Raw genomic sequence first — 25407 nt, forward strand, 5'->3', positions numbered from 1 at the left:
GTGTGTGTGTTCTACCCTACAGCACAGTGTGTGTGTGCTGCACCCTACAGCACAGTGTGTGTGTGTGCTGCACCCTACAGCACAGTGTGTGTGTGTGTGTGTGTGTGTGAGCTGCACCCGACAGCACCGTGTGTGTGTGTGCTCCACCCTACAGCACAGTGTGTGTGTGTGTGCTGCTCCCTACAGCACAGTGTGTGTGTGCTGTACCCTACAGCACAGTGTGTGTGTGTGCTGTACCCTACAGCAAAGTGTGTGTGTGCTGTACCCTACAGCACAGTGTGTGTGTGTGTGCTGCTCCCTACAGCACAGTGTGTGTGTGCTGCTCCCTACAGCACCGTGTGTGTGTGTGTTCTCCACCCTACAGCACCGTGTGTGTGTGTGCTGCTCCCTACAGCACCGTGTGTGTGTGTGCTGCTCCCGACAGCACAGTGTGTGTGTGTGCGCATTTGTGTGTGTGTTGCTCCCTACAGCACCGTGTGTGTGTGTGCTGCTCCCTACAGCACCGTGTGTGTGTGTGTGCGCATTTGTGTGTGTGCTGCTCCCGACAGCACCGTGTGTGTGTGTGCATTTGTGTGTGTACCTGAGCTCTTATCCCACATGTACACGCTCATTGCTCATCACCTCTGCTTGCTCCTGCCCAGCCTGGGTGAATTTTTCTCCTTCCATCATTATAACCTCTGGGTTTTCTCCTTTGCTCTCCGTGCAGGTTGCATCCACCCTCGTTCCGGAAGGGTTAACAGACAGTGTGCAGACCACCCAGGAACACCCTCCTGCTAAGGATGCCCAGAACGATGGTGTTTCTTGGGGGAGCAGACCCCTGTCCCCACGTCACTGCAGAGCACAGATGAACAGACTTGCACTGTGTCCGTGCGTCACAGGGGATGTTGGTGCCTGTCCTGACCTGGTTGCTCACTGGACAGGCTCCACAGGGACACACAGGGCTGCTGGGCCAGGGCCCTGATGACTCTGCCTGACCTGGGATTTCGGCTTACCTGAGCTCTTTGCTTGGCTCCCAGGGTCCTGGAATTGCACAGCTGGGCTGCAAAGCTGGGTCCTGTGCATGGATTGGTCATGCATAGCTTGTCCAAGCGACAGGCCACAAGGAGCTGAGGTGTTGCACAGGATGAAGAGCCCCCAGGAGCTCCCAGGAGCCTGCTCTTGCCCGCCCAACCAAGTCCCAGAATGCACATGTGTAGGACTGGAACCACGAAAAGGTTATGCCAGTGCAGGTAGCGGCTGGGGCGTGGTAGGTGGTGTTCTGGGTGTGCAGCATGCTCTGGGTCCTCTTCTCTGACTCCGTCCCTGGATGCTCAGGATGTTGCAGTCAGCCTCTTAGCATAGGAGCCCTTGGCTCTGCCCACTCTATGTACACTTTGCAAAGCCGTTGTAAATGAGCCCGTGTGCATGGAGATGCCCAGTACACCTGCGGCGTCCCCACAAGTTGGGGTCTGTGCCCTGTGCTCGTAGGAGCTGAAACTGGAGAACAGGGCTAGTCTCCTCACGTCTGGACTGGCCGAGGCAGTTTGGTGTCCGCGTGGGCCTCGCGTAGTGCTGAGTGGCCCCTCCGCGGGTCATGGCTTTGGCGAGGCAGAGGACTCAGAGACAGGGTCTTTCCTGGTGTTTTTAATCAGGGGGCTGCTTTGCTCCCTAAGAATGGAACCTCATTACCTTTCAACATTCCGCCTGTCGGATCTCCGAGGAAGGAGGGCTTGGCACGCCATCTGCTCGAGCACTTCCAGATTGCGGAGGGCCTCGAAGGCGCCAGCACGGCCTCAGCTGTCAGAGGTTTTGGACAAGTGCGCCTTGTGGATGTTTCTGGAATCCTCGGAGGATCCTGGAGCTGATCCGTGAGGAGAGTGTCGAGAGGCTCGCCTGCATGGCCAAGCAATGTTCTCCTGCCACGCACGTCTCCGGAGGACTAGCTGGGGTGCAGGCTTCGCCATCTGGCCGATGTCTCCCGGGCTGGGGTGTGGGGGCCCCTGGCTGAGTCATTGGCCTCGTCTGCCTTCCTTCCCCATCTGTGAAATGGGAATAATTAACATTCCTGTCCACTTGCAGGGATGAAGTGAATCCAGGCGCATGCACATCTCCCAGAGAGGGCGCTGTGCAAGCCACATGACCTGGAAGGCCCTCCACCCACTGGGTACGCGCAAGGCCCAGGCTCTGCTCTCCGTCCACTGGGTACACGGCAGGGACCCAGGCTCTGTCTCCACACGCGTGGGCCTAGGAAGCAGCTGCAGGGCTCGCAGCCCGCCTAGCTGCTTCTGCTTCTCTCCTCAGCCACACGCAGCTGCTCGGCTGCCCTGGCCTGGAGCAGTCCCCTGTGGGCCTCTGACCTGGCTACGCCAGCATCTTCGGGCCTGGAGGTGGAGGCCCAGTTCCCCTCTGCACACCCCAGGCCCAGCCTTCTCCTGGGCCTCTGTGTAGCTGGAGCTGCAGCTGGGACCCTGGTGGCGGTTCCCAGAACTTGCAGTGTAGCCCCCTGCCTGAGCTGGCAGCCAACTCCCATGTGGGTTCTGAGGTGCTTGGACCACAAGTCATTGCTCTGGGCTGTCTCCTCAGCATCTCAGAGCCACCTTTGGCTGTGTGTGTCCCCCGAGTCTGGGTGTGCAGAGTGCCTGAGGTGGCCCCACGAGGCCACTGCTCTGTGCTGGCACCTGAGCGCTGGGGCATCCCCCACAGGTCCACCAGCCAGGGCTGCTGGGGACCCCACAGCTGCAGAGCGCTAAAAACTGGCAGGGTGGAGTTGGCTGTCCCGCACCAGGCCCTGCAGTGCCTGAGAGCGAGCCAGCCTGGCAATCCGGTAGTCCCATAGGCAGCTTGCCCCCTCCCCCGCCCCATCCTGCTGGCGGTCTTAGAGTCCCTGGCTCTGGGAAGGGACTGCACCTTCAGCCTGGTGGACGAGTCTGCTGGGCACGTCTTGGGCCACCGGCTGGGGACGGGAGGAGCCGGGGGCGCGCCCACAGCGCCAACTGGCTACCACACAAGCCGCTCAGGGGTCCCGCCCGCCCTCCCTTCTCAGCACAGCCCCTGGGCCCCAGCGGGCGTCGGAGCCCAGGGGCGCGGCGGCGGAGGCTGGGGGAGGTGGGGCCGGGGGCGGAGAGGGGCAGAGCAGGAGGCGGAGGCGGGGGAGGATCCCAGAGGCTCGGGGTATTTGACAGCGCGAGGGAAGCCTCGGCGTCCGCCTGCAGCCCGCCGGCCACGTCCGGACCCCTGGAGCAGGAGGGGATCGCGCAGGGCAGCCGCTCCACCAGGCTCAGCAGGGCCGCTGCTCCAGGGCGCTGCCTCTACTCTGCCTGTGGCCCGGGCGCTCTGAGTCCTCCGGGTACCCTCTCTGTGCCGGTCACCATGCTGCTGCCCCAGCTCTGCTGGCTGCCGCTGCTCGCCGGGCTGCTCCCGCCGGCGTCCGCGCAGAAGTTCTCCGCGCTCACGGTAAGCCCGGCCTGCCGGGGAGGACCTGGAGATGCGACCGAGTTGGGGCCCCGCTGCCCTCCTTGCCCAAGTACCGCCAAGGCGCGGGGAGCAGGTGGCCAGCGGTACCAGGCCAGGTGGGTCCTGGCGCTGATCCGTGGCGTGCGCGCCTGGGGCTGAATGTCCTGGCCGCGCGGTCCCAGGCGGTCAGGCTAGGAGTTTGAGCTCGCCCGCGCCAGTGCGGTTTGGGGCCCGCGCGAGAACGCGAAGGTGTGTGAAAACCGCTGGGCTGCGTGGAAGGCCCCGGGCTGCCTCTCGGGCCAGCGCGTGCCCGTTGCCTCCGCTGGACGCTAACAGGGACTCTGCAAAGTGGGCGGGCAGACGAGGATCTGCAAAACCGCTGATATAAGTCCTTTAACCCCCTTGCCTGGGCATTGGCGGGGAGCTGGCATGGGCTCTGCTTTCTTCTCCCCGGCACCTCGGCCCTCCTGCCTGCCAGGTGGCCTGGAGGCGCCCACCCGGATCGCCACTGCGTGTTTCTTTTACCCGGGACAACCTGTGCACCAGAGCGCTGGCGGGGGCCAGGCGCACAATGCCAGACCCAGAGCAGGTCTGGGGCAGGCTGAGTGCAGCAAGGGTGGTGGCTGAACCGGGACTGGTGCCTGCACCCCGCGGTCCTGGGAGCCCACAATGACCGCCGTCAGAAGTGTGTGCCTTGACCGACGCAGGGGCAAGCACCGAGGAGGGGGTGCTAACCACATCCACTGTCTGGGCTCCTCAGGCAGCTGTGGCGATTGCCAAGGGAAGGAGGCGAGCTCGCCTCTCATACCTGAAATTCTTCCTGAGCAGTGGAGGTCCCTGCCCTGTGTCTCACAGAGGACCCGAGATTAGCAGCGGTTGGTGGAAGCTGGCGAAAGTTTCCACACACCCAGGCCTCGCTGGTGGGCCCTCTGGGCGCCTTCACTGCAGGCGTGTGCACACAACTTTAGGGGAAGACTGACGCACACATGCGTGCGCTCACACCCGAGGGTACCTGTCAGGATTTGTGGAAATGCACTTGATGATCTGTGGGTGCTGGGGCTTGGGTCACTGGCAGCGTGTGCAAGGGCAGCACCCGCCCACCCCGGTGAAAGTAGGACATTATATGCCCCCCAGTGAGAGCGTGCTTAGTGCTGGCAGACACCTGCAGGCTGTGTGGGAGATGCCTGCTGGGGCTGGCCCGGTGAGGCTGGGGGTCAGCCTGGGGAAGGGAGTTCCTCTGCCTTTGGCAGTGAACTTCATCCTGGGCCCTTGGCCTTCTGGAGGCAGCTCCCGGGACTTCCTGGGCTGTAGTGCTGCCAGGGGCCCTGGAGCGGCGTGGGCGGGGGCGTCCCCCTGTGGTAGCTCTCTCACAGCCTGGGACAAGGCCCTGTGTGCAGGACTCTCAGGACCTGTTGTTTTAAAGGCATATTTGCAGGAGAACCACGGGCACCCGCTCCTTCCTACACGGCCCCTGGCAGCCAAGGGCAGGAGGCTGGAACGGGAGGCGGCTTGGGCAAGTAGCAGGTGTGTTTTGGACGTGCCCGTGCCGCTGGTCTCTGCCCAGTTGCCTTTCGGTGTGGGAGAGGCAGCTGTGGGGCCTGGAGGCTCCACTCGAAGCACGGCCGCCTGGCCTGTGAAGCTCGTGCAGGAAGCAGGACAGGGCTGGGGCAACGGGCGGGGCTGGCGCCTCGTGCCTTGCTGGGCGCTGGGATCTGCTTAGCACGTCGGGGTTGAAGACGAGACTTTGTTCCGCTGGCATTCTCTGTGAGCCTGTGCCAGGGCTGCAAACGCCAGGGCTGCTGATGCATGCTGGGTTGTAGGCACCCCAAGAGCCCTTGGCCGACCCCTGGGTGCAGCTGGGTGGGCTGTGCTGGGGCCCCTGCCTCGCTCTTCCCTGAAGAGGTTGGTGTGTTCCTATGCCAGCCAATGTTCTTGCTTCTGGCCATCTGCAAGTGCACGGGACCACGGAGCCATCTGCCTTCCTCCTTTCCCAGCAGTGCTTGCTGTCTCACGCACAGGAAGTTCGCCCTTCCCTGTGGGATGCTGGCTTCTTGGAACCATGTGGTCGGTTCTTTGGCCTTCCCCCATGGGTTCCTGTGGGCGTCTGGTACACCATGTCCAGCAAGGGGACTCTGCCTTTCTGAGTGGGTGTGTCCCTCCACCACAGTCACCAGCTGGAAAAGAGAAGCTCTGGGCACCTGGGCTCGTGGCTTGCTGGGTGGGGGTGTCTGTGCCGCTTGTGTCACGGAGCTGTGGTGCCAGCTGCAGTTGGCACGTGGCACCCTTCCGTGCCTGATGCGCGTTGCTTTGTGCCTGGGTCCATGTCCTCTTGAAGGAGCAGCAATGCCCCAGGCCGACCCCGCCTGCGGCTCCTTCCGGCCTCAGTCTTGTGGCAGGTGTAGTTGTGTGGCCTTGGATGGCCTGACCGATCTCGATCCCTAGCCAGCGTCTTCTTTGGGGGCCGTGAGGGAGCGTGCGCCGGGGCCGCTGGAGTGGGCCCCACCCTCCTGACATGGCTAGCTTGAGCTCACACCCAGGGCAGCCCTTGCTGCCTCTGCGGCCCAGATGGAGGGTGCGGCAGCTGCCAGGGTTTCTGCCAGCCTCCAGGGACCCTGAGCAGGGGAGGGGCCATCACAGCCCAACTTTCCTCTCGTCCCCCAGCATCTTCTCCATCTCTGTGTCGGCTTGGAGCCGTCACCTCCTTGCCCAGGGGCTGGGGTGGAGCCAAGTCCCATTGGGGGAGCTGGTGGCCGCTGAGTTGCGCCTGTTGCTTCTCAGCCCTGTTTGTATTTGTTCACCTGGGATGGGTGGAAAGAGGGTGGTGGGAGGCCTTGACCGAATGTCTCACTTGCAGTTAATCCGAGAGAAAGGCCAGTGCAGACTCTGCCTGAACGTCCGGGCAAGCCCCAATGTCCCCTAGCCCAGGGGTGCTCCCATGTGCCCCTGCCCACTGTGTCCTCCACTGCTTTGGGCAGTGCTGGGGGGGCTGGGCTGCTGCTGGGGGCGCTTCCCACCTAGAGGCCCACGTACATGTCATCTGAGACCCCCAAGACGTGGCAGCATCCCTTGAGCTGAGACCTCAGGACCAGGCGTGGGTGAGATGACCGAAACCCTGGAGCTCTTGCGTAACTGTGCGGTGTGGGCATGACCTCAGCGTGGCTGTGTGGCCTGGAGCGAGTAGGCACCCATACACCTATGCCCCTGAAGGTCCAGTGTGCAAGCACGGGGCTTGGTGCGGCTGGGGGTCAAGGGTCAAGAGCCATGTTTATGTAATTTTGGATCCACCAGCACAGGACGTGGAGTCGGAGCAGAGAGTTTGGCAGCAGTGCCTCTCCTGTGCTGTTACCTCTGTTCGGCGATGCTGGGCACCTGTGGGTCCCAGTCAGTGGCATGGGGCTGTTCAACTTGAGCTGTGTAGGGGCCAAAGCCCTGAGAAGGGAGGGGTGGAGGATGACGAGTCCTCATTTCACAGGACCAGGAGGGAAGGGTTCCAGCCGTACAGGTCACGCTGTTCCGTGGGGGAGACCAAAGCTGGTCAGGCACACAGGACCACGTGTCCCAGGAGCTTGTCTGCTGGTTCGGGGGCACATGTGGCCGAATGCACGAGGCGTGGCCCGCAGCGGGGGCGTCTCGGGCTGACACGGCCTGTACAGCCGACACTGTGCGGGTGACACGCCATGTGGCCAAATGCATTTCCAAGCCTTATCCTTTCTGTCTCTCCTGGACATGTTTTTTTCCTCTCTGATTTTGTCCAGACAGCAGTTGCCCACCCACCCTGCCCCGCCAAGGCTGCGGTTTGTGCTCACTACACAGGGACCTACAGGGGGCCTGGGCCTTCCCATTTTGCTGTGTCCTGTGTCGGGCCGTGTGCCTGCTCTGGGCTCAGGAGGGGAGAGCTGTGTGCCCCATTCTGAGCATTTTCTTCCTGACCCTCAGAGCCACAGTGCCCCGAGCCTGGGGCAGTCACAGTGGGCAGTAGCGGCAGCCAGGTAGGTGTCTATTCCAGATGTCCTAAGGGTGATGGCTTGCTGTCACTTCTTTAAAAAAAAATAGTATTTCTGTGAAAGGCAGAATCACTGAGAGAAGGCTCCTCCACCTGCTGGTTCAGTCCCCAGATGGCCGCAACAGCTGGAGCTGGCTGGTCCAAAGCCAGGAGTGCCCTCCCGCTCTTCCAGGTGCAGGGTCCCAAGGATCAGCAACCAACCTGCTGGAGGCATGAGCACCCATGTGGCACCTGGTGGCATGACCCTCCTCAGAGGTCCAATGGCTTCCCTGGCTCTGTTGTTCTGGCCAGCTGGTAGGCGTCCACTCTAGTGGGCCCACAAGGGCTGGCAGCGTTTCTCCCAGCAGGATGGCAATAAGGACCTTTGGTGGTGCAGGGGCTAGGTGATCGCTTAGGAAGGCCCTGCCACACTGCTGGTCACAGGAACGCCCCTGGGAACTTCTGAGACATTCAAAAGAACCAATGGTGATGATCAGTGCACCCCGAGGAGGAGCTGGGCGGTGGAGTGGAACGAGGGGACAGCTGTGTCACCTGGGAGAGTCAGGCCCAGTGACCACCGTGGAGGCCCTGGTCCAGCACACACTGCTCCCCACGTCTCCGCTGGCCGCATCCACCGAGGCTGTGCTGACTGCACTGCGTGCCCATCACCACCGCCTGCTGGCCAGCTTTGATGTCCACCTGCCCTGTTAAGGCCAGACGCTTGCCAATCAACCACTGGGCATGAACACACATCAGCCAGAGCCAGGGTGCCATCTTACCCTGTCTGCCGCACCTCGCCCTTCCCGTGTGGCGGCCGTCCTGCGAGAAGCTGGGCAGAAGTGAGGGTCTCGGGAAGGCACAGGCCGGTGCTGTGGCACCCACACATCAGACTGGAAACTCCAAAGCCACATGAGCTTGCACTTTCAAACCAGCTCCAGAGGGCATGTGGGAACAGTGAGGCACAATTGACCTGATATTCACACAGGAAGGACGCGCGTAACAAAGACACCGTTTTCAAAAGCTGGAGCCCCAGGGCTCCGAGGCAGGGGGAGCTGCTCCTGACACACGGCTTCCTGGAGAGCGTGCCTCCTGCAGCTTGTCTCGCCTTCACCTTGACCCCCTAGAGCCATTCTCACTTGAGCCATTCTCCTCTTCCCAGGGAGAGGCCCGTGCCCAGGAGCGAGTAGCAGCTGTCTCTCCAGCCTGCCTGTGTCCAGGCTGGAGAACACTGGGCCTCCTGCTGTCCCCACCCTGAGGGGCGGCAGGCACCAGGTGGCCACCATTCACTGTGCATTCCATGAGTGCAAGGAGGGCCAGAGAAGGACAGGAGAGGGCGGGGTCATAGTGGAATCATAGGTGGGTTTGGGGTACCCCGAGACACGTGCCTGCGTGGCTGTATCCAGTGAGGCTTGGGCTGGGAGTCCCCTTGTGTTTAGTAAACAAGTGTACAAGCTTTAGGTGTCAACAAAGACATGCTGTGAGCACACAGCCCTGGTTGGCACCCTGGCCACAGGGGCGTTGGTCACCATGAGGACTGTCCTGGGAGTCACTGACCCCAAGCGCAGACTGAGGTCATGGCCACTGCTGTGCAGACCAAGGCCATGCAGTGAGAGGCTTCCTTTGCTGCAGGCTGCGTCATCCGGCTGAGCGCTAAGCATGGAGTGAGGCTGCTTGGTGACCCATTCCATTTCGAGCTGTGGGGCAGGGTCACCAGAAGGTAGCTGCCCATCCTGAGAGCTGGCCCTAGCTGGGGGGCCTCAGCCAGCCAGCGCCTGTCTTCCTGCGATGTGGGGGCCACGGGACTCTGCACAGCTGTCCCAGGGGAACTGCAGTGTCTCAGGTTGTAGATGCTGCTCTGTCAACACGAATCACTTGTTTCTTCCTGTGGTTAGGGTGACCCTTGTGCCCCTGTAGGTGGGAAGGGGTGGCTTGGCCAGTCTCACTTCCAGGAGAGGCGTGGGACAAGTTCCCCCTGGGGATCCACACTATGCCTTACAAAGCCTGACCAGCCCTGAGACTCCCATACCGTGTCCTGCACAGCTAGCCCGGCCTGGTGACCCACACCGTGCCCTGCACAGCCTGCCCAGCCTGGTGACCCACACCGTGCCCTGCACAGCCTGCCCAGCCTGGTGACCCACACCGTGCCCTGCACAGCCTGCCCAGCCTGGTGGCCCACACCGTGCCCTGCACAGCCTGCCCAGCCTGGTGACCCACACCGTGCCCTGCACAGCCTGCCCAGCTTGGTGGCCCACACTGTGCCCTGCCCAGCCTGCCCAGCCTGGTGGCCCACACTGTGCCCTGCCCAGCCTGCCCAGCCTGGTGGCCCACACTGTGCCCTGCCCAGCCTGCCCAGTCTGTGTCCCCTCTACTGAGTGCCTGGATGGCTCACTGCTCGTGTGGCACTTATACTTCTGCAGTCTTGGCAAGCTGCGTACATGTGCTTACTGGACTGTGTGTCCTGAGATGTGGCATGACCAGCTAGCTCTCCATTCTCACAGATGTCACCTCTGTTGTCCTCGTAGTCTCGGCCCAGTGACTGAGGGGTGACCCAGTGCACCCAGGGGTGCCGGTCGCAGCCTCTAAACCCCTCAGGAAAGGGGTGTGCTTCCGAACTGTGCTCTGCTGTGCTGCTCTGCCTGCCCGCAGCCCTAGGCTGTCTCTGGCAGTCAGGTATCTGTGCATCTTTAGTGGCTGGGCTGGAGCAGAGCCTCCCTTTGCGCAGAGGCAGCTGCTGGAAAGGAGCAGGTCATGAGTCCTGTTTCTGTGCTGGGCGTCTCCAAGTGCCTCACACCTGTGGACACGTGGCGGCCTCCAGTGCCCAGAAGAGCTTGCTCCTGGCACTTCCTGAAGGAGCCACAGGAGGGGGCCCAAGAGCGGCTGAACACCTGCAGGGGAGGGGCACAGGGCCAGGTGTGGGGTCCCCACCTCTGTGGCACTGGCCCCACTTTCTGGTCCTGGTGGAAGTCGGTCATGCATGCTAAGCACAGTGTCACTCAGAGTGTTGACACAGTGTCAACTTCTGTTTTAAAACCAGAGAGGTCCCGGGACAGCATGAGAGTCGGACAGCCTCTGGGGTCCGGGGCTGGTGAAACATGGTCTGAGTTTCTTTTTGCTGCAAGAACCAACTCACTTTGTCAGCTGGGTTTTGGTTCAGCCACGGCTGACCTATTTGCCAAATCCGCGCTGTAGTTCCTCTGTGTGGCGGCGGGTCAGGCGGGAGAACAGTAACAGCGGCACGTCAACTTGCTTCCCAGTGGAGCCAGCATCTGAAGGAAGTTCTGGAGAGAGGATACCAAAAAGGCAGAGGTGGTCAGCTGTCCTGTGCCAAGGTGGCCAGCTGGGCTGTCCTGTGCCATGGTCCTGTGGCTGCCGCCCTGTCGAGACCTGCTGAAGCGTGTTTTTCCTGGAGCTGCTGTAACTGGATGCACACCTAGGGGTGTGGTCCTGCATTCCAACGACCATCACTGGTTTCCGCTGCTCTGTCAGTTCACTTCTGCAGAGCGTCAGGTGGCTGGCGTTGTGGGAGAGGCAGGGACAGGGCGTCAGGTGGCTGGGGATGTGGGAGAAGCGGGGTGCAGGGCGTCAGGTGGCTGGGGATGTGGGAGAAGCGGGGTGCAGGGTGTCAGGTGGCTGGGGTTGTGGGAGAGGCGGGGTGCAGGGCGCCTGCCATGTCGCCTTTGGACTTGGTGCTTCTTGGCTCCTATGTGGGTGATGCCGCCTCCTGTGACTGAGGCTGGGCCTGCCTGCACTCACGTCTCCAGGGCCTCAGCTGGATACTGGGGCAGTGGGAGTCACCGTCCAGCCCTTGATCATGTGTGCTGGGCTTGCCTACAGGTGTGTGAGGTGCAGGGACAGGGCACTTGGGTTGCAGCCAAGACGGTGCGGGACTGGTAGCGGGTGGGTCACCCTGCTGTCTTTCTCATCTCTGCCCTGTCCCTCAGGTCCTCCCCCACGTCCTTCTTGTCCCAGCCTCATGGAAGCTGAGAAGGGTGCTTGGAGGCTGGCCTCCATGACTCTCTGCTTCTCCCTGCTGGTCTTCTCACCCTGTCCAGCCTGTCCAGCTCTTACCTCCCCAGGCTCTGCTGCCTCTGGGTGTCCCTGTGGTCACGGTCCTACAGAGAGGCTACTCAGCACGTGGGGAGGGAAAGTTGACCCGAGCCGTACCGAGCCTGGCTCAGAGCCCAGAGCTAGCAGGCCCCTTTTCAAGTCCACCCCACCCCATCCTTCTTTGATGTTCACCAGACGTTGGCTGGCAGCTCCCTGAGCAGTGTGCCGTCTCGGTGGGGGCTGGGTCAGCCCAGGGCCAGCTCCCATGGAGAGCCACCTGTGCCCAGCTCGGACAAGATGGCCAGACACAGCCCATGGCTCGTGTCTCAGACTTGAAGGTGGACTGTGGGCGGGAGGGCTGAGTCTTGGAGGACTGGGTGGCAGCGGGAGCTGAGTATATGGGTGCCCAGAGTCCTGGGTGGGGGAGGGGAGGTGGCCAAGGTGCGGCCTGAGGCTAGGGGTGTGGCCCGACCCCTTACACTGTCCCTGGATAGTCATGGGGCCCTCGGAGCTGGCCACTGGGCAGCCAACCCGTTAGAGACAGGTGCTGGTGAGGGCCAGAGTGGTCCTTGGGGATGCTGTCCCCAGCAAGGCCACCTGAATGGCTGTAAGGGCAGGGGCAGCTACAGATGGAGCTGAGGAAATGATGAGGAGCCCAGGTTAAACGGATTTAGGCTCTGAGCCTTGCAGGTGGAGGGCGACTGTCTGCAGCTCCGAGTCCCCACCCCCAGCTGTGGGCTGCTGGGCTCCCAGGTGACCGTCCTGTCCCTGAAGCCACCAGCTGTGGGCTGCTGTGCTCCTAAGTGACTGTCCTGTCCCTGAAGCCACCAGCTGTGAGCTGCTGTGCTCCCAGGTGACTGTCCTGTCCCCCACTCGTGGGTACTCATGGCAGCAGCCGAATAGACAAGGACGACGACCCCAGTCTGGTTGTGGCTGACTTGGGAGCAGAAGCGTTCCCAGGATCCCAGGGCCCTTTGGGCTTCTCAGCCTCTGCGCTCCCCTCTGGGTGAGCGGCTTGCCCTCCCTGGCTCGCCTTTCCGATGTGCGTCTGGTCCTGTCCCCTTGGGCAGTGCCGTGGCACAGCCAGGTCCCAGCGGGCAGCTCTGTCCGTGTCATGACACTGCTGTCCTTGGGAGTGTGTGAGGGAGTGAGATGCTGAGGGGTTGTGCTCAGCACACTGGGAGGACAGTGGAGGAGGGGCAGCCTGCCCACTGAGGTACAGAGCTGCTGTCAGGGGACCAAGTCTGACCAGGCTGCCCAGCCCACTGCAGCCTGAGCACACACACAGGACCCCACAGGCTTGGTGACCCTGGGACGGCTGTGCTGTGGTGACGCGGGGGGCACCCTGGGCTGGCTGTGCTATGGTGACGCGGGGGGCACCCTGGGATGGCTGTGGTGACGTGGGGGGCACCCCGGGCAGCGTGTCAGAGCTTGGGATTGGCTGGGCCTTTGCACGCCTGCTTTCCAGTGGTGCCCAGGTTGTGTTGGTTGGCAGCAAAAGTGCCCTGAGAGCTCTGGCATTGTCAGGAGGAGAAGGTGGGCTTCTTAGGAGGAGATGCCCTGGGCCTTGGCGGGCAGTTGTGTGTGCAAGGAGAATGAACCGTGTGGGCATGGGTCCCTGCGGGTACAGGCTGCATGAAAGCGCCACACTGTGTCACGGTGCACAAGGCGACATCCTGAGGGATAGAGGGCTGGCCCAACACTGCCTGGGACACCTGGACACCATGTGATGTGCAGGGGACATAGGGAAGGAGGTGGACAGAGCGCAGCTCCGGGCCATGGTGTCCATCCTCCAGGACGGCTGATTCAGAGCAGACCTGAGAGCCGCGGCCACTGCGTTCTGGTGGCCCTGTGACCAGTCCTGGCGGGTGCCACTGCCGATGTGTGCCAGCTGCCCTTGGGCTGCAATTGCTTCCTGCCTTGTTCTGTGCCTGTGTGGCCTGTAATTACCGTGACCTGGAGCCTAAGCCAGGGGATGCCAGCTGCTGATGGCCGGATGTGGCCCAGTGACCCTCCCAGAACACGGGGTGGAGCTGTGATGTGCCTTCCGGATGCGCTCTGTCACTGCCCCAGGCTGGCCAGCCACAGTCCAGACCTGGCACTGTTCTGGGCAGGGTGGACAGATGCCGTGGGCAGACCCTGCTGGCTCGGCAGGATGCCCGTGTCAGAGACCATGCTGCTCCCTTCCCTCTGTCTTTGCTCACCGGAGCTGCTGTTGCATTTCTGTGTTTTCCGAGAGCTGACTCAAAGCGAGGGCCTCAGTACCCTCCCCTCCCCTGTGGCTGCCCCTTCTAGCAGCACAGACTCGGGGGATCCTGTCTGCAATGCTCCTCACACCTCTGGCTCAGGTTGTGTCCAGAAAGGTGAGTTACTGGGAAGCCAGTGGCCCGGCGCTGAGGCCAGCCCAAGGCGGAGGTGTGGGAGGCCCTGTGGGTAGGGGCTCAGAGCATGCCAAGTCCTGGGCGGCAGGGCTGGGCCCAGGACAGCCCGGTGGCCGTCACGCAGGGTTCATTGTTCTACGCATCCAACTCTGTGCTGTGACCTGGGGTTGGGGTCCTCTGTGGCCCCCGACCAGTCACCCCGTGTGGGCTCCCTGGGCCTCAGTGGCTGCAGGAGAGATGTGAGGGGGCCTGGCCCACCCCACAGCCAGCGGTCGGTGAGGCAAGTGCCCGCTGGGCCCCTGCTCTGGTGCGAGCAGCTGGTGTGCTGTGGCTGCTGCCTGCCGTGTTTGGCTGGCACCGGGGAGAGAGGGCTGCCGAGCCCGGGGTGGTCCCGCGAGCCCTGCTCCTGCCCGGGCAGTGGAGGGCGAGGGGCCTCTGGCTGGGCTTGTCCCTGCGCTCATTATCGCCTCATAAAAATTAGACGCTGGTTTGTTTTAGGCACTTGGTCTTGGGAATTAGCATAATGAGGCAGTTTAATTATGTGGAGGCTCAACACTGTAATTAATAACTCGGAAATCTGAGGATTGAACCAGGGTTCTCGGCGTTTACTGCGCTCGGGGCTGTGGAACGCGCTCTAGCTGTGAGCCCAGTGGCTGCAGTGGCGCAGCCCGGGTGGGTGCCTGGGACACCCACACCTGGGGGGCGGCATGAGGGGTTTGGGTTCCTGTCCCGACGTAGGAGACGCGGATGGAGATCTGGGCTCCAGGTGTTGGCCTGGTGTTGGAGGACTGACCCGTAGACAGAGCTCTCCCTCCGACACTCTTATTTGCTGTAAATACATGAATCCGTGCTTGGGGCTCCAGCCTGCTGTGGGGTGCGTGAGGTCAGCTCCTGGCTGCACTCCTGGGCCAGCTTTTAATGAGCACCCTGGAGACAGTGAGCTTGGCTCAGGAACCCACGTTCCTGCCACCCAGGTGGGTGATCTGGCTTGATGCCCACTCCTAGCCACGGTGGGCATCTGGGCAGTGGGCCAGCAGGATGAACCTCTCTCTCTGACACTCTCTCTACCTTTCAAATAAACCCACAAAAACAAAGGCCAAAGGCCAGCTTGGGCACTGGGCGCTCACTCCAAAGGCCCCCAAAGGCTGCGAGTAGGGGTACGAGGCTGCAGCCAACGCACTGCTGGCAGTGGGCCCAGGTGTGGAGGGCCCAGCCCCTCCGTGGCGAGCATCTTCTGCGTCCGGGCGAGCTCCAGGCCCTGCCGGATGCACCAGAGGAATCTGGGTCAACGACAGGAAGCGTGAATCCCAGGACGAGCTGGGGGCGGGAGGGGGGCGAAGAATTCTCCGGATGCCTGGAGGATGAGCTCTGGTGAGTGTGGCTCCTGGCACTCCAGGGCTGATGCTGAAGCCACATGGACAGGCCACAAGGATGAGTGCCCACCATGGACAGGCCTGGGGTCCTGCTCCGTGGCCATGTCTCAGGATCACATGCATGGGTGGGCAGGGGTGTCTGGCTCCAGACCGTGAGTGTGAGTGTGTGGCTCCTGGCATCCACACCTTTGGGATTCCTTTCTCCGTTTGGGGGTCTCACTGGAGACCCTGAAAGTTGCTTCCAAGGAACTGGGAATCCACTGAAGGATTCCCTAGGACACATGGACACCTGGCTGGGGGCTCCGCTCAGGGACACATGGTCTACCAGATCCAGTGATTGCGTCTGCATGGCGCTCAGGCTCACAGAGCTTCCATGGTCTGAAGTGACCACAGGCAGCTTGGTGGCACTGACCCCTGGACCCCCAGTGCCATGGATGTCCCGGGAGGCCAGGAGCAGCTGCATGCATAGCCAGCACATGGGACAGCCACGGTGTTTTCCCCAGCCTGTGATGTGCCCGCGTGTGGGTTTGCCAGGCTTTTGGATGAGCAGCATGCCAGGCCCTGATGTCACTACCTGGCACATCAGGTCCATGAGAGTGTGGCTGGGTCCAGAAGGCAGTGACCAGGTGACCTCTCCTTTAGGAATGGATGGTCTGAGCCCTGGCCAGCCCTGGGAGAGGTTTGTGTGGCCCAGGTGTGCCCTGTGAATTCCCCACACAGGTACCTGCTCCATCACGGCAGGCCAGGTCTCTCCCACGGGTAGCAGGGCCCGGAGCATGGCCTCTGCCTGCCAGGGTGCACATATATGGGAAGCTAGAGCCAGGAGGAACCAAGGGAATGTGAGGGCAACAGGGACCTCGTGGCTGCCGGCTGGAACACTGGCCAGAGCCCTTGCTGCGGCCCTGTGACATGCACCCTGCGCAAGGGTTGGAGTCAGCCATTTCCACGAGGTCATGGGAGCCAGACGAGATAGCTGCAGGCCACGATTTTCTAACATTCCACTTCTGTGTGCGTGAGTAGCACTGACTGGTCCTGGTTCCTCTCTGCCTTATGTTCATCCAGTTTATGCCAGTAGTGGAAGCCGATTGTACAGGGTCAAGGGCGCACTGAGGCTGGTCCCTGGGGGAGGCATAGAAACTGTACAAGTGGGGTGCTTGTGGGTGGGCTTCCCTGGCTGTCAATGTCTGGGCCCAGGGAGGACACAGGGTGAGCTTCTGGGGTCTGGGGGTTCCCAGCCACTCAAAGAAGGCTCCTGCAGTTCCCTGAGGCCGTCGCTTGCCGCAGGTCCAGCACAGGATCTTAAAACGGCAAAACAAAACAAGGAGGCTCTGCTGTCTTCCTCGGTGAGATGGCTGGTGAGCATCGTGCTGGCAGCTGTGGCCTGTGGTCTTCCCTCCAGCTCTCCAGGCTGCAGGTGGGGCTGGCATTGGTCCCTTGTCCTCAGCCAGCAGGGATCCAACCCAGGGACCACTGGGCCCGCACTTTCCCCAGTCTGTGGGCTCCACATGAGGTCTCTCCGGTTGCCAGGATTCGAGGTGACCTAAGGACACTGGGCTGTGCTCCGGCTGTGGGGAGAAGGGTTGGCTGGGGTCGTGGCCACCTCGCTGCCGTGAAGACAAGGTGAGGTGTTCCCACCCCTCCCTGAACGAAGACTTCCGGCCACCCTGGCTGCTTTGGTGGAGGCCACAGCTGGGCCATGCGCAGAGCGGGGGACGCTGATGGCCAGCCCTCCCTTCCCGCTCCCTCGGCTCAGCTCCTTGCCAGGGGTGTCCAGAAGGAAGGATGTTTGTTGGAGCACTGTGTGAGCGCTGGCCTGGGCTGCCGGCCGAGGTCCCAGAGGACAAGGCCGCTTCCGCCCCAGCTCTGCACAGGGAGCACCTGCGGGGTGTTTGTCTGCCTTGGCCCTGGCTGGGTGTGGGAGCAGCAGGTGGGCGTGGGCTTCCCAGGATGCTTAGCTGCTCTGGCTGCTCTGGGTGGGAGGATGTGGTGGCGTGTCTGTGTTGGATGCCCTAGTGGCTTCACTGACCCGGAACTCCTTCAGACAAGCCTAACACGGTTGCTCTTTCCCGAGCCAAATTCTCAGCCTTGAGTCTGCTCTGCCTCCCCTGTGTCCTCGGCCTCGGGGCCTTTAGTGGCCATGGCTCAGGGCAGCACTGGCCTCCCCCCTTGTGGTCTCTGAGAAATGAGGTCCAGACTAGGAAGGGGTCTTAATTCTGTGCAGGATGCCTCTTCTGCTACCAGGTACTCCACTCTCTGGAGGCCTCCTGGCTGTGAGAGGTGGAGGGGCAGGGCCCGAGGCGGTTTTGTCACTTGAGTAGCTCAGCTTGGCAGATCCTGGCCTCAAGGGGAAGCCAACTTCTTGGGCCCCCTGATGGGGAGCACTGTGGGGCACACAGCCAGGGCTGCCTGTGCGCCCCCGTTTAGCTCTGCCTGCTCATCTCTAAGAAAACTAAATGGGAATCCCCAGCTGGCGCCCTAGCTGAGCTAGAACCTGTCTCCTTGTTGCTGGCAGGGGAGAGGTGAGGGGAGGAACTGGGATGGCAATTGTGGATAGGACAATCGGACACCAGAAAATACCCGTTCCCGTTGCTGGACTCGGGCAGGTGCCTAGGCACCATTCTGTGGCACTACCCCTCGGGTCCTCCTAGTGGCCAGGGCAGAGTTCACAGGGTGGAGCCAATTGGCTTGTTCTTTCTGTTTTATTCCTTAAAGATTTGCTTGTTTACTCACAAAGCTGACAGAGGGGGAGGGGAGAAAGACGAGAGACCCTCCGCCTGCCGGCTCCCTGTCCCGATGGACGCCTGGGAGCCATCAGGGTGCTGAGCAGTTGGTCATCTCCTGCGTGTCCCCAGGTAGAGCAGGCCCGGCAGCTGGCACCCATTCCTGTGCTCTGATGGATGCCCGTGCTGCCAGCGCCGTTCTGCCTGCTGCCTCAGGGGTAACCGCACTTCTGGGAGGACTCCTCTTCCCTGGCTCCAGGGAGTTGCTGCCCACACTGGTCTCTTTGGGAACTCACATGAGACCTGCCAACAGCACAGAGCAGTGTGCCAAATCTGGTCCGTCTACTTCCTATGAGACAACTGCAGGATCATATTTTAAAAATGTATGTGTTTTGGGCCTGGTATGATGGCCTAATGGCTAAATCTTTGCTTTGCATGCACTGGAATCCCATGGGGCGCTGTTTTGTGTACTGTCTTCTCCATTTCCCACCCAGCTCCCTGACTGTGGCCTGGGAAAGCAGTGGAAGACGGCCCAAAGTCTTGGGACCCTGCAAGCACTTGGGACACCTGAAACAAGCTCTTGGCTTCAGACCAGCTCAGCTTTAGCTGTTGTGGCCACTTGGGGAGTGAACCAGCAGGTGGAAGATCTTTCTGTCTGTCTTTCCTTCTCTCAATAAGTCTGCTTTTCCAATAAAAATAAATCAATCTTTTTAAAAAAAAGTGCCACCAAGTTAACCCCAGTCCCAGGGCAATATATATTTTTTTTCTTAAACCAAAGCACAAAACACAGTAAACGTGGTGAGACCCCGAGCGCTGGCTGTGCCCGCTGACTGGTGAGTGTAGTCGTTGCCACCAACACGTGGTGTCTAGTTGACGTGTTTTTACAGGTATTTGAAAGACATAGTGACCAGGGCAGGGGTGGAAGATGCTTCACCTGTGTGTTCACTTCCCATAGGGACACAAACCGGGGACTAGCCAGCGTCCAGAACCCTGGGCAGGTCTCCCACTTGGAGGAAGCCACCACCCAAGGGCGTGGGGCAGGAATGGAAGCAGAGCAGCTGGGATGGGCACTGGCACATCGCACCCAGGTGCCATGGCAGTATGTCACAGCGCTGGCCCTTTATGAAGACCCTCCAAGTTGAGGTGGGATGCATGGAGCACATGCTGCCTTCCACAGGCTTGCCTTGGCCATGCTCTGTGCAGCTGGATGCTCAGCAGAACCAGGCTGCCCAGCTTGCATCCAGAACTTGATCCTCTGGCAAAGCTGAAACTACTTTGTGAGCCGCCTCCCGCTATGCTCCCGCCCCAGACACCCCTGTTCTCCGGTCTTGGCCATCCTAGGTGCTTCGCATGTGGAGTCACGCTGCATCTTGCTGTGCCCGACCTGCCGTGGCAGGTCTTAGGGCTTCCTCTGCCACAGGGCTGAAAAAAAGCTCTGCGTGCCAACCACACGTGGCTGACCCACCCACATGCGGGGTGGCCACTGTGGCAGCTTCCACGTCGCAGGTACTGCTGGGAATGTGGGGTGCAAGAGTCTCGTGGGACCCCGCATTTGGTTCTTCTAGGGTGCACCTGGACGCAGAGTGGCTGGATCCCGTGGTGTCCTGGGTCTGGGTTCTTCAAAGGGCTGTCCTGGTAAGAGTGCAAGCACCGCCATTACCAGTACGTGTCATCTCAGCTGCTCAGTTCCTTCTGGGTCATGGCCATCTGACGGGCTGAGACGAGGGCTCATCTTGCGGCTTGGCATTTGTGCATGAGCAGGATGGCAGTTTGGTCTCCCGTTGGCAGCTGTGCAGCACCTGGAGAAGTGTGTGTGCTGGCATGTCCCCTTCCGTGTCGTCGACTGATCTCAGTGCTTCGTGTGCCCGATATGCAGGTCCTTTTCAGAAGTCTGAGCTGGAAGTGGCCACCCCTGCCCTCTGTGTCCGTTTCTTGCAAGCGCAGAACTTGTTAATTTTTACCAACTCCAAACTTGCCTACTTTTACTTTTGATTTTTAAAATAAATCTCATGAAATGTCCAACACCTGGTTCATTTTATTTTATTTGAAAGGCAGATAGAGCGAGAGCTTCCATCCACTGGTTCACCGCCCTGCCACCCCCCCAATGGTCAAGATGGCCAGAGCTGGCCAGGCTGAAGCCAGGAGCTCCTTCCATGTCTCCCTCGGGTGCAGCCTCCCAAGGCTTTGGGCCATCTTCTGTTGAACCGGGATAGGAACAGGTTCCTGTATGGGATGCTGGCACCTGTGGCTTGGTGCACTGCTCACAGTGCTGGTCCTGTTGTCACATTTACTCCCAACGCCTTTGGTATCTTCTGCACAAACTGTCGCCAAGTCAGGGGCACGAGGTGCTTCTGTTTCTGGTAGGGTTCAGCTCTTGCTCGAGGGTCTTGATATTCTCTTGGTGCCTGGTATGGATCTGACTTCAGTGCCGTCTTTGTGGGCTTGCCCACATGGGCCTGTTGGGGAGGTCGCTTCGTTCATGAAACACTTGGAGCTGCTCTGAGCAAGGCCCTGCTTCAAGTTCAGAGTTGGCAAGCTTGCCTTACTTGGTTTTGATCTGTAGCTGTCCACTCAGATGTTTGTGGGGGACGATGCCAGGGTCCAAACCGCGTCTTCCCAGAGTCCCAGTGAAGGGCGGTATACTGCCAGTGGCTGCAGATGACACTGGGTCCTCCTGTGGGTCTGCCAGTCGGTTCTCCTGGTGTTGACCAGGCCCAGGAGGCCTCACAGCTTGTGGACGCTGCAGTCCACACTCACACACACATGGGCATTGCCAGACAGGTGTCTGGATTCAACCCACACTGATGAGTCGGCTGCATCTTGCCTCTTAGCTCTTCTGCGACTCTGCCCCTCATCTGTCAAGGTGTAGTTGAGGTAGCGTGGGCTCTGGGCTTTGCTTGGTTATTAAGTGTATTTAGATGGACTTTCCATTGTGTGTTTCTTGCTGCTGGAAACCCTGCCCAGCTGGTGCTTTTATAGGTGTAGTTTCTTGCAGAGAGAATTGGCAAGCAAAGCAGGAGGTCCGGACCCTGTGGTAGACCCCTGTCTTTGGTGCTATGGACATATGGGGTCCTGGCAGGACGAGGGTGGCCATGCAAGGACCCCTGTGACAGGAGCAGCCACAGCTGGTTGCGGGCAGCCTCGTTCCGGGGCCGTGGTGCCAGTGGGGCAGTTGTGCAGTCAGCGCAGCAAGAGGACCTGGGAAGATGCTGTTCTCATGCATCTGCTGCAGGTAAAGGTCTAGACACACAGCAGAGGGACCTGTCCTATCTGGAGAAGGTGGCGCCAGTCCGCACCTTCCCCGTGGGACACCTGCTTCTGCCAGTCTCCTGCTGGCCCGTCCTGCTGGCTGCCTCCAGCCCCAGGGTGACAGCTGGGATGAGGGCTGCCCAGGGGTCTGCTGTGAGGCTGTGAAACTTGTGCTCTGCCTGCCCATTCTGTGCCCATGTGGCACACCTTTGCTGCGCCCCTTGCCCAAGTGACCGGGCAGATATCACAGGGTCCTGGCCTAGAGGGCCCCCAGCAAAGCACAGGAGCATCTTCCCACTCCCTAGGCAGGGAGGAGGAGGAAGGGGCTGGGATGGTTAGGAGAGCAGGGCACCTGGGGCAGGGCAGCTGAGGGGGCAGAGTCTCCAGTGCCTTCTCAGCGTTAGACTTTTATGTAGAGGTCACCGGGGCCAGGGTGAGCCGGGGAAAGGAAACGCAGGCCAGAGGCTGCACAGGCGACAAGCCTGCTGCAGCTGGGCAGTGCTTGGGCCCGAGTGGCTGCAGAGTCCTGCCGGGAGAGCGCGATGCACTGCAGGCCGATTTCCTCAACAACCTGCAGTGTTTCCCACAGTGATGGTGGGAGGAAGAACGCTCGTGTGGGATGTTCTCTGCCTGCCTCATCTCAGAGGCAGGAGCCAGAAACATCAGATGGAACCGTGTCAGGCTGCCGGCTGGTCCTGCTGCTTATTAGCAGGTCAAGACACGACATTTGACTTGTGTGTGCAGATACGGTCACGATACTATGCAGAGGATTCTTCTGGAGACTGGCTGGAATGTGTCTGCCAGCTGCTCTAGTGAGTCATCTCTTCTGCATAGCATGGAGGGAGTCAAAGAGTTCGAAATGCTAATAGGTGTCAGAGCGGGAAGCCAGGAAGCCATGCCCCACAGAGGCAATAGCGACCCTGTAGAGGGCCACGCTGACCAGAACGGAGCTGTGGGCTGGTGGAGAGCTTGCATCTGCCAGGAGGCAAGCTGAGGAAATGGCATGTTGTCAGTGTTGCTGCATTGCAGCCCAGGACAGGGCGGGGGCTGGCGCCTGGCTCCTGACTGGGACACGTGGCCGTACCATATCACGGCATGGGGCGGCTCACATACCCTGCGCCCTGAGCAGCAGGGAGGGGTCTGCGCTTGCAGAGGGCAGTGTCGCCCACGTACATGCAGGCAGAGATGCTGCCCACGTTCTCACTGCCCTCTGGGGTTAGGCACCCCTCCTCAACCCTCGCAGGCCTGGCAACTTTACCTAAAGTGATTTCCAGGGACTTTAAAGAGCCAGCACACTTGTTCCATTTTCCACTTTTCCTGTTTTGAGAGTCAAAGGAAGATGCTCAAAGGAAACCGGCTGGGAGTGTCGGAGAGATCGGGACACCACAGTGCCCGCGGAGGGCGAGGCCAGGCGAGACTCAAGAAGGAGTTATTCTTGAATGTCAGGCACGTCCCTGGCACGGACAGTCTGACTCTAAGGGAGAAAGGTCTCACTTTCAGGACTATCACACTGGAGCGTTCAAGGCCCAGAGAGATCCACTCAAGTGCGGCTCGGGAAAAAGAAGAAAATGGTCAAACAGAAGATTGTTCTCTCGGAGCTCTGGTGGTCGGACCGGCACTGCAGCGTATGTGGGCACAAGTGCGAGTCCTGGCTGCTCCACTTCTGATCCAGCTTCCCACTAATGTGCCTGGGAGAGCAGTGGAGGATGGCCCAAGGGCTTGAGAGACACCTGGATGGCGTTCAGGCTCCTGGCTTCAGCCTGGCCCAGCTCCTGCTAACGCGCCCATTTGTGGAGTGAACCAGCAGATGGAAGATCTGTCTGTCTCTAATTTGTCCTTCCCAATAAACAAACCCTTAAAACCATTCACTCCAGGGAGTCAAGGCCTCTTTGAGAAGGCAGACAATAGGACAATGACAATTACCGGGGAACAACAGGAAGGATACAGGGTGGTGGGAGAGGGGGCGGGGACAGAAGGAGAGGGGGCGGGGACAGAAGGTTTGCAGAAACAGTGGCTGAAACCTCCCAAATGTGATAGCGTCCCAGGAGGCTGATTCCACCCTGTGAGCAAATGGAGTGAGACAAGGAGAAGCCAAAGGTAACCAGAGGGGGCTCACCCGGCCGGCTTCCCTGGCTTCGCTCCGAAAGCTTTGGCCTGGCCGATCTTTCCAGGCACTGTGAGAATCCTTGACCAAGCAAAAGTGTCCTTCAGAAGCAAGGAGAAATGGTGACACCCACAGGTCAAGACTGAGCCCTTAGCGCCTTCCTTCCACTTGCTGTGCGCATTCTGGGATCCGCGTGGGAGCCCAGCAGTGTACAGGCCCATATCCTAGGGGATGCAGCACTTTCTAAACAGATCTGTTTTTCATGTGCATTTGAAACCGTTAGCCTAAAAGCTCTGGTTTGTAACTGTGCATTCTGTTCTCTACACAATTCAAGAGGCAAGTGGATTGTTTGCATCTGTGTGTGCACAGTGTCTGAAGATGTGATTCTTGCACATCTGCCACTGATACGGGGCGTGGCAGAGCTGTTTAGGACACATGGTTTTTGTATGCCGTTGGCATGAAACAACCCTGAATTTAAACTCAGAAGTCTGACTTGAGAATGTTAAATGCAGCCCATATGGGGACCACAAAGAAAGCAAGTACAAAATGTGTATACAAAAAGAGATAAGAAGGGAACTGAAATGTTTCATCACAGAAACACAAACCAGGAAATGATGGACACAAAACATTGTGATCCGTACAGGAAGCAGCCAAGTGGCAGAAGCTAGCTTGCTCTCACCAGCACTTCATGAGCGGGCTGCTATAGCCCACCTCAAGGCAGTGATGGGCAGAAGGAAGCTGCCGCTGGGTACCTTGAAGTCCCTGCACTCTTACTTAAAGTCACACTAGGATGGAAAGGGCAGGAAATAGAGTTCAGGTCACTGCTAACCAGAGGCACAGAATGCAGTGAGAGCAGAGCTCAAGGGGGATCTTGCAGCTATAAACACCATGTTAAAAATAAGAAAGATCAAGTCAACCATTTGTCTACACAGCTTACAAAGCTAGCTGGGGGCTGCTGTGTGGCAGAGCGCGCTGAGCAGTTGCCTGCAATGCTGGCATCCCATAGGGCAGCAGTTCGTGCCCTGCTTGCTCCAGTTCTGATCCAGCTTCCTGCTAGTAGTCCTTGGAAAGCATAAGATGGCTCAAGTGTTTTGCCTCCAGCCCCCTATGAGGGAGACCTGGCTTTGACGTGGCCCAGACCTGGCTGTTGCAAACATTTGAAAAAAATAGCCGATGGAAGATCTCCCCCTCTCTCTCTGTATCTGACTATCAAATAAATCTTAAAATGTTAGATAAAATAAAACCAGATAAATCCACAGATAGCAGAACAAGTAAATGATATAGAGCAGAATAAATGAAATAGAGTCAGTGAAACCAAGAAGTTGCTTCCTTGAAATATCAACAGAATTGATAAATCTTTATCCAAATCAATTGGGAAAACAGGAAGACTCAAAGTGCTAAAGCCAGAAATAAAGAGGTGACATTATTTCCAATTTCACAGGAATGAAAGGATTGGAAGAGAGAACCAGGAATGGCTGGATACCAGCCTGTTGGATTATCCAGATAGAACAGAACATTCTAAGGAACCATGTACCAGCCTACCACATGAAGAATGGCACATCTGAACAGATCTGTAACTGACCAGGAAACTTATTCAGTAACCAAAATGCTCGCTAGCACCGACAGTGTCACTGGGGAACGCCCTTCACGTATGAAGGACAGACACTTGCCCTTAGATGCTGCCAGGGTCTCCAGCCTCCTCCCGACTCCAAAGCCAGAGAGCGCGAGGGAGACAGCCACTTGTAGAGCCAGGTCCTCCCTGAACGCTGAGAGCAGCCGTGTCAGCAGAACCTCGGACAACTCAGGCAGCAGCAGTGGGTAAGGCCTGCCTGACCCAGGGGGACTCGCTCCTGGGATGCAGATGGCTCGCTGGATGCCGATCGCGTGGGGAACTGGCCACACTCGCATGCTGAAGGGGCGCACATGTTGGCAGGGCAAGCTGCTAGGGGAGCATCTGAAAGCCGCCACAGGCCTGGAACAGAACTCATGCTCCACAGAGAAACTAAGCCTCTGTGGTGAGGTGAAGGCAATGGTACCTGCTTCTGCCATTTCATTTAGCATAGTTCTAGAAGTTCCAGACAGAGCAGCCAGGAAGCAAAATTCCCACCGTTGATAGGTG

The 25407-nt window shown here is 59.7% G+C and overlaps 1 protein-coding gene across 2 annotated transcripts in view; it reads left to right on the forward strand.

Annotated features, from left to right (window-relative positions):
• The first annotated feature begins 3348 nt into the window (after positions 1 to 3348).
• The window catches only part of SMOC2 (SPARC related modular calcium binding 2), a 96128-nt gene continuing 74069 nt past the window's right edge, over positions 3349 to 25407 (forward strand). For both annotated transcript variants that reach the window (XM_040965388.1, XM_040965389.1), the window contains exon 1: positions 3349 to 3432. In XM_040965388.1, the coding sequence (XP_040821322.1) occupies positions 3349 to 3432 (84 nt within the window). The remainder of the gene's footprint in view (positions 3433 to 25407) is intronic.

This window comes from Ochotona curzoniae, unplaced genomic scaffold (assembly GCF_017591425.1).
Source record: "Ochotona curzoniae isolate NIBS_2020 unplaced genomic scaffold, NIBS_Ocur_1.0 scaffold_3890, whole genome shotgun sequence".
Classification (NCBI taxonomy): domain Eukaryota; kingdom Metazoa; phylum Chordata; class Mammalia; order Lagomorpha; family Ochotonidae; genus Ochotona; species Ochotona curzoniae.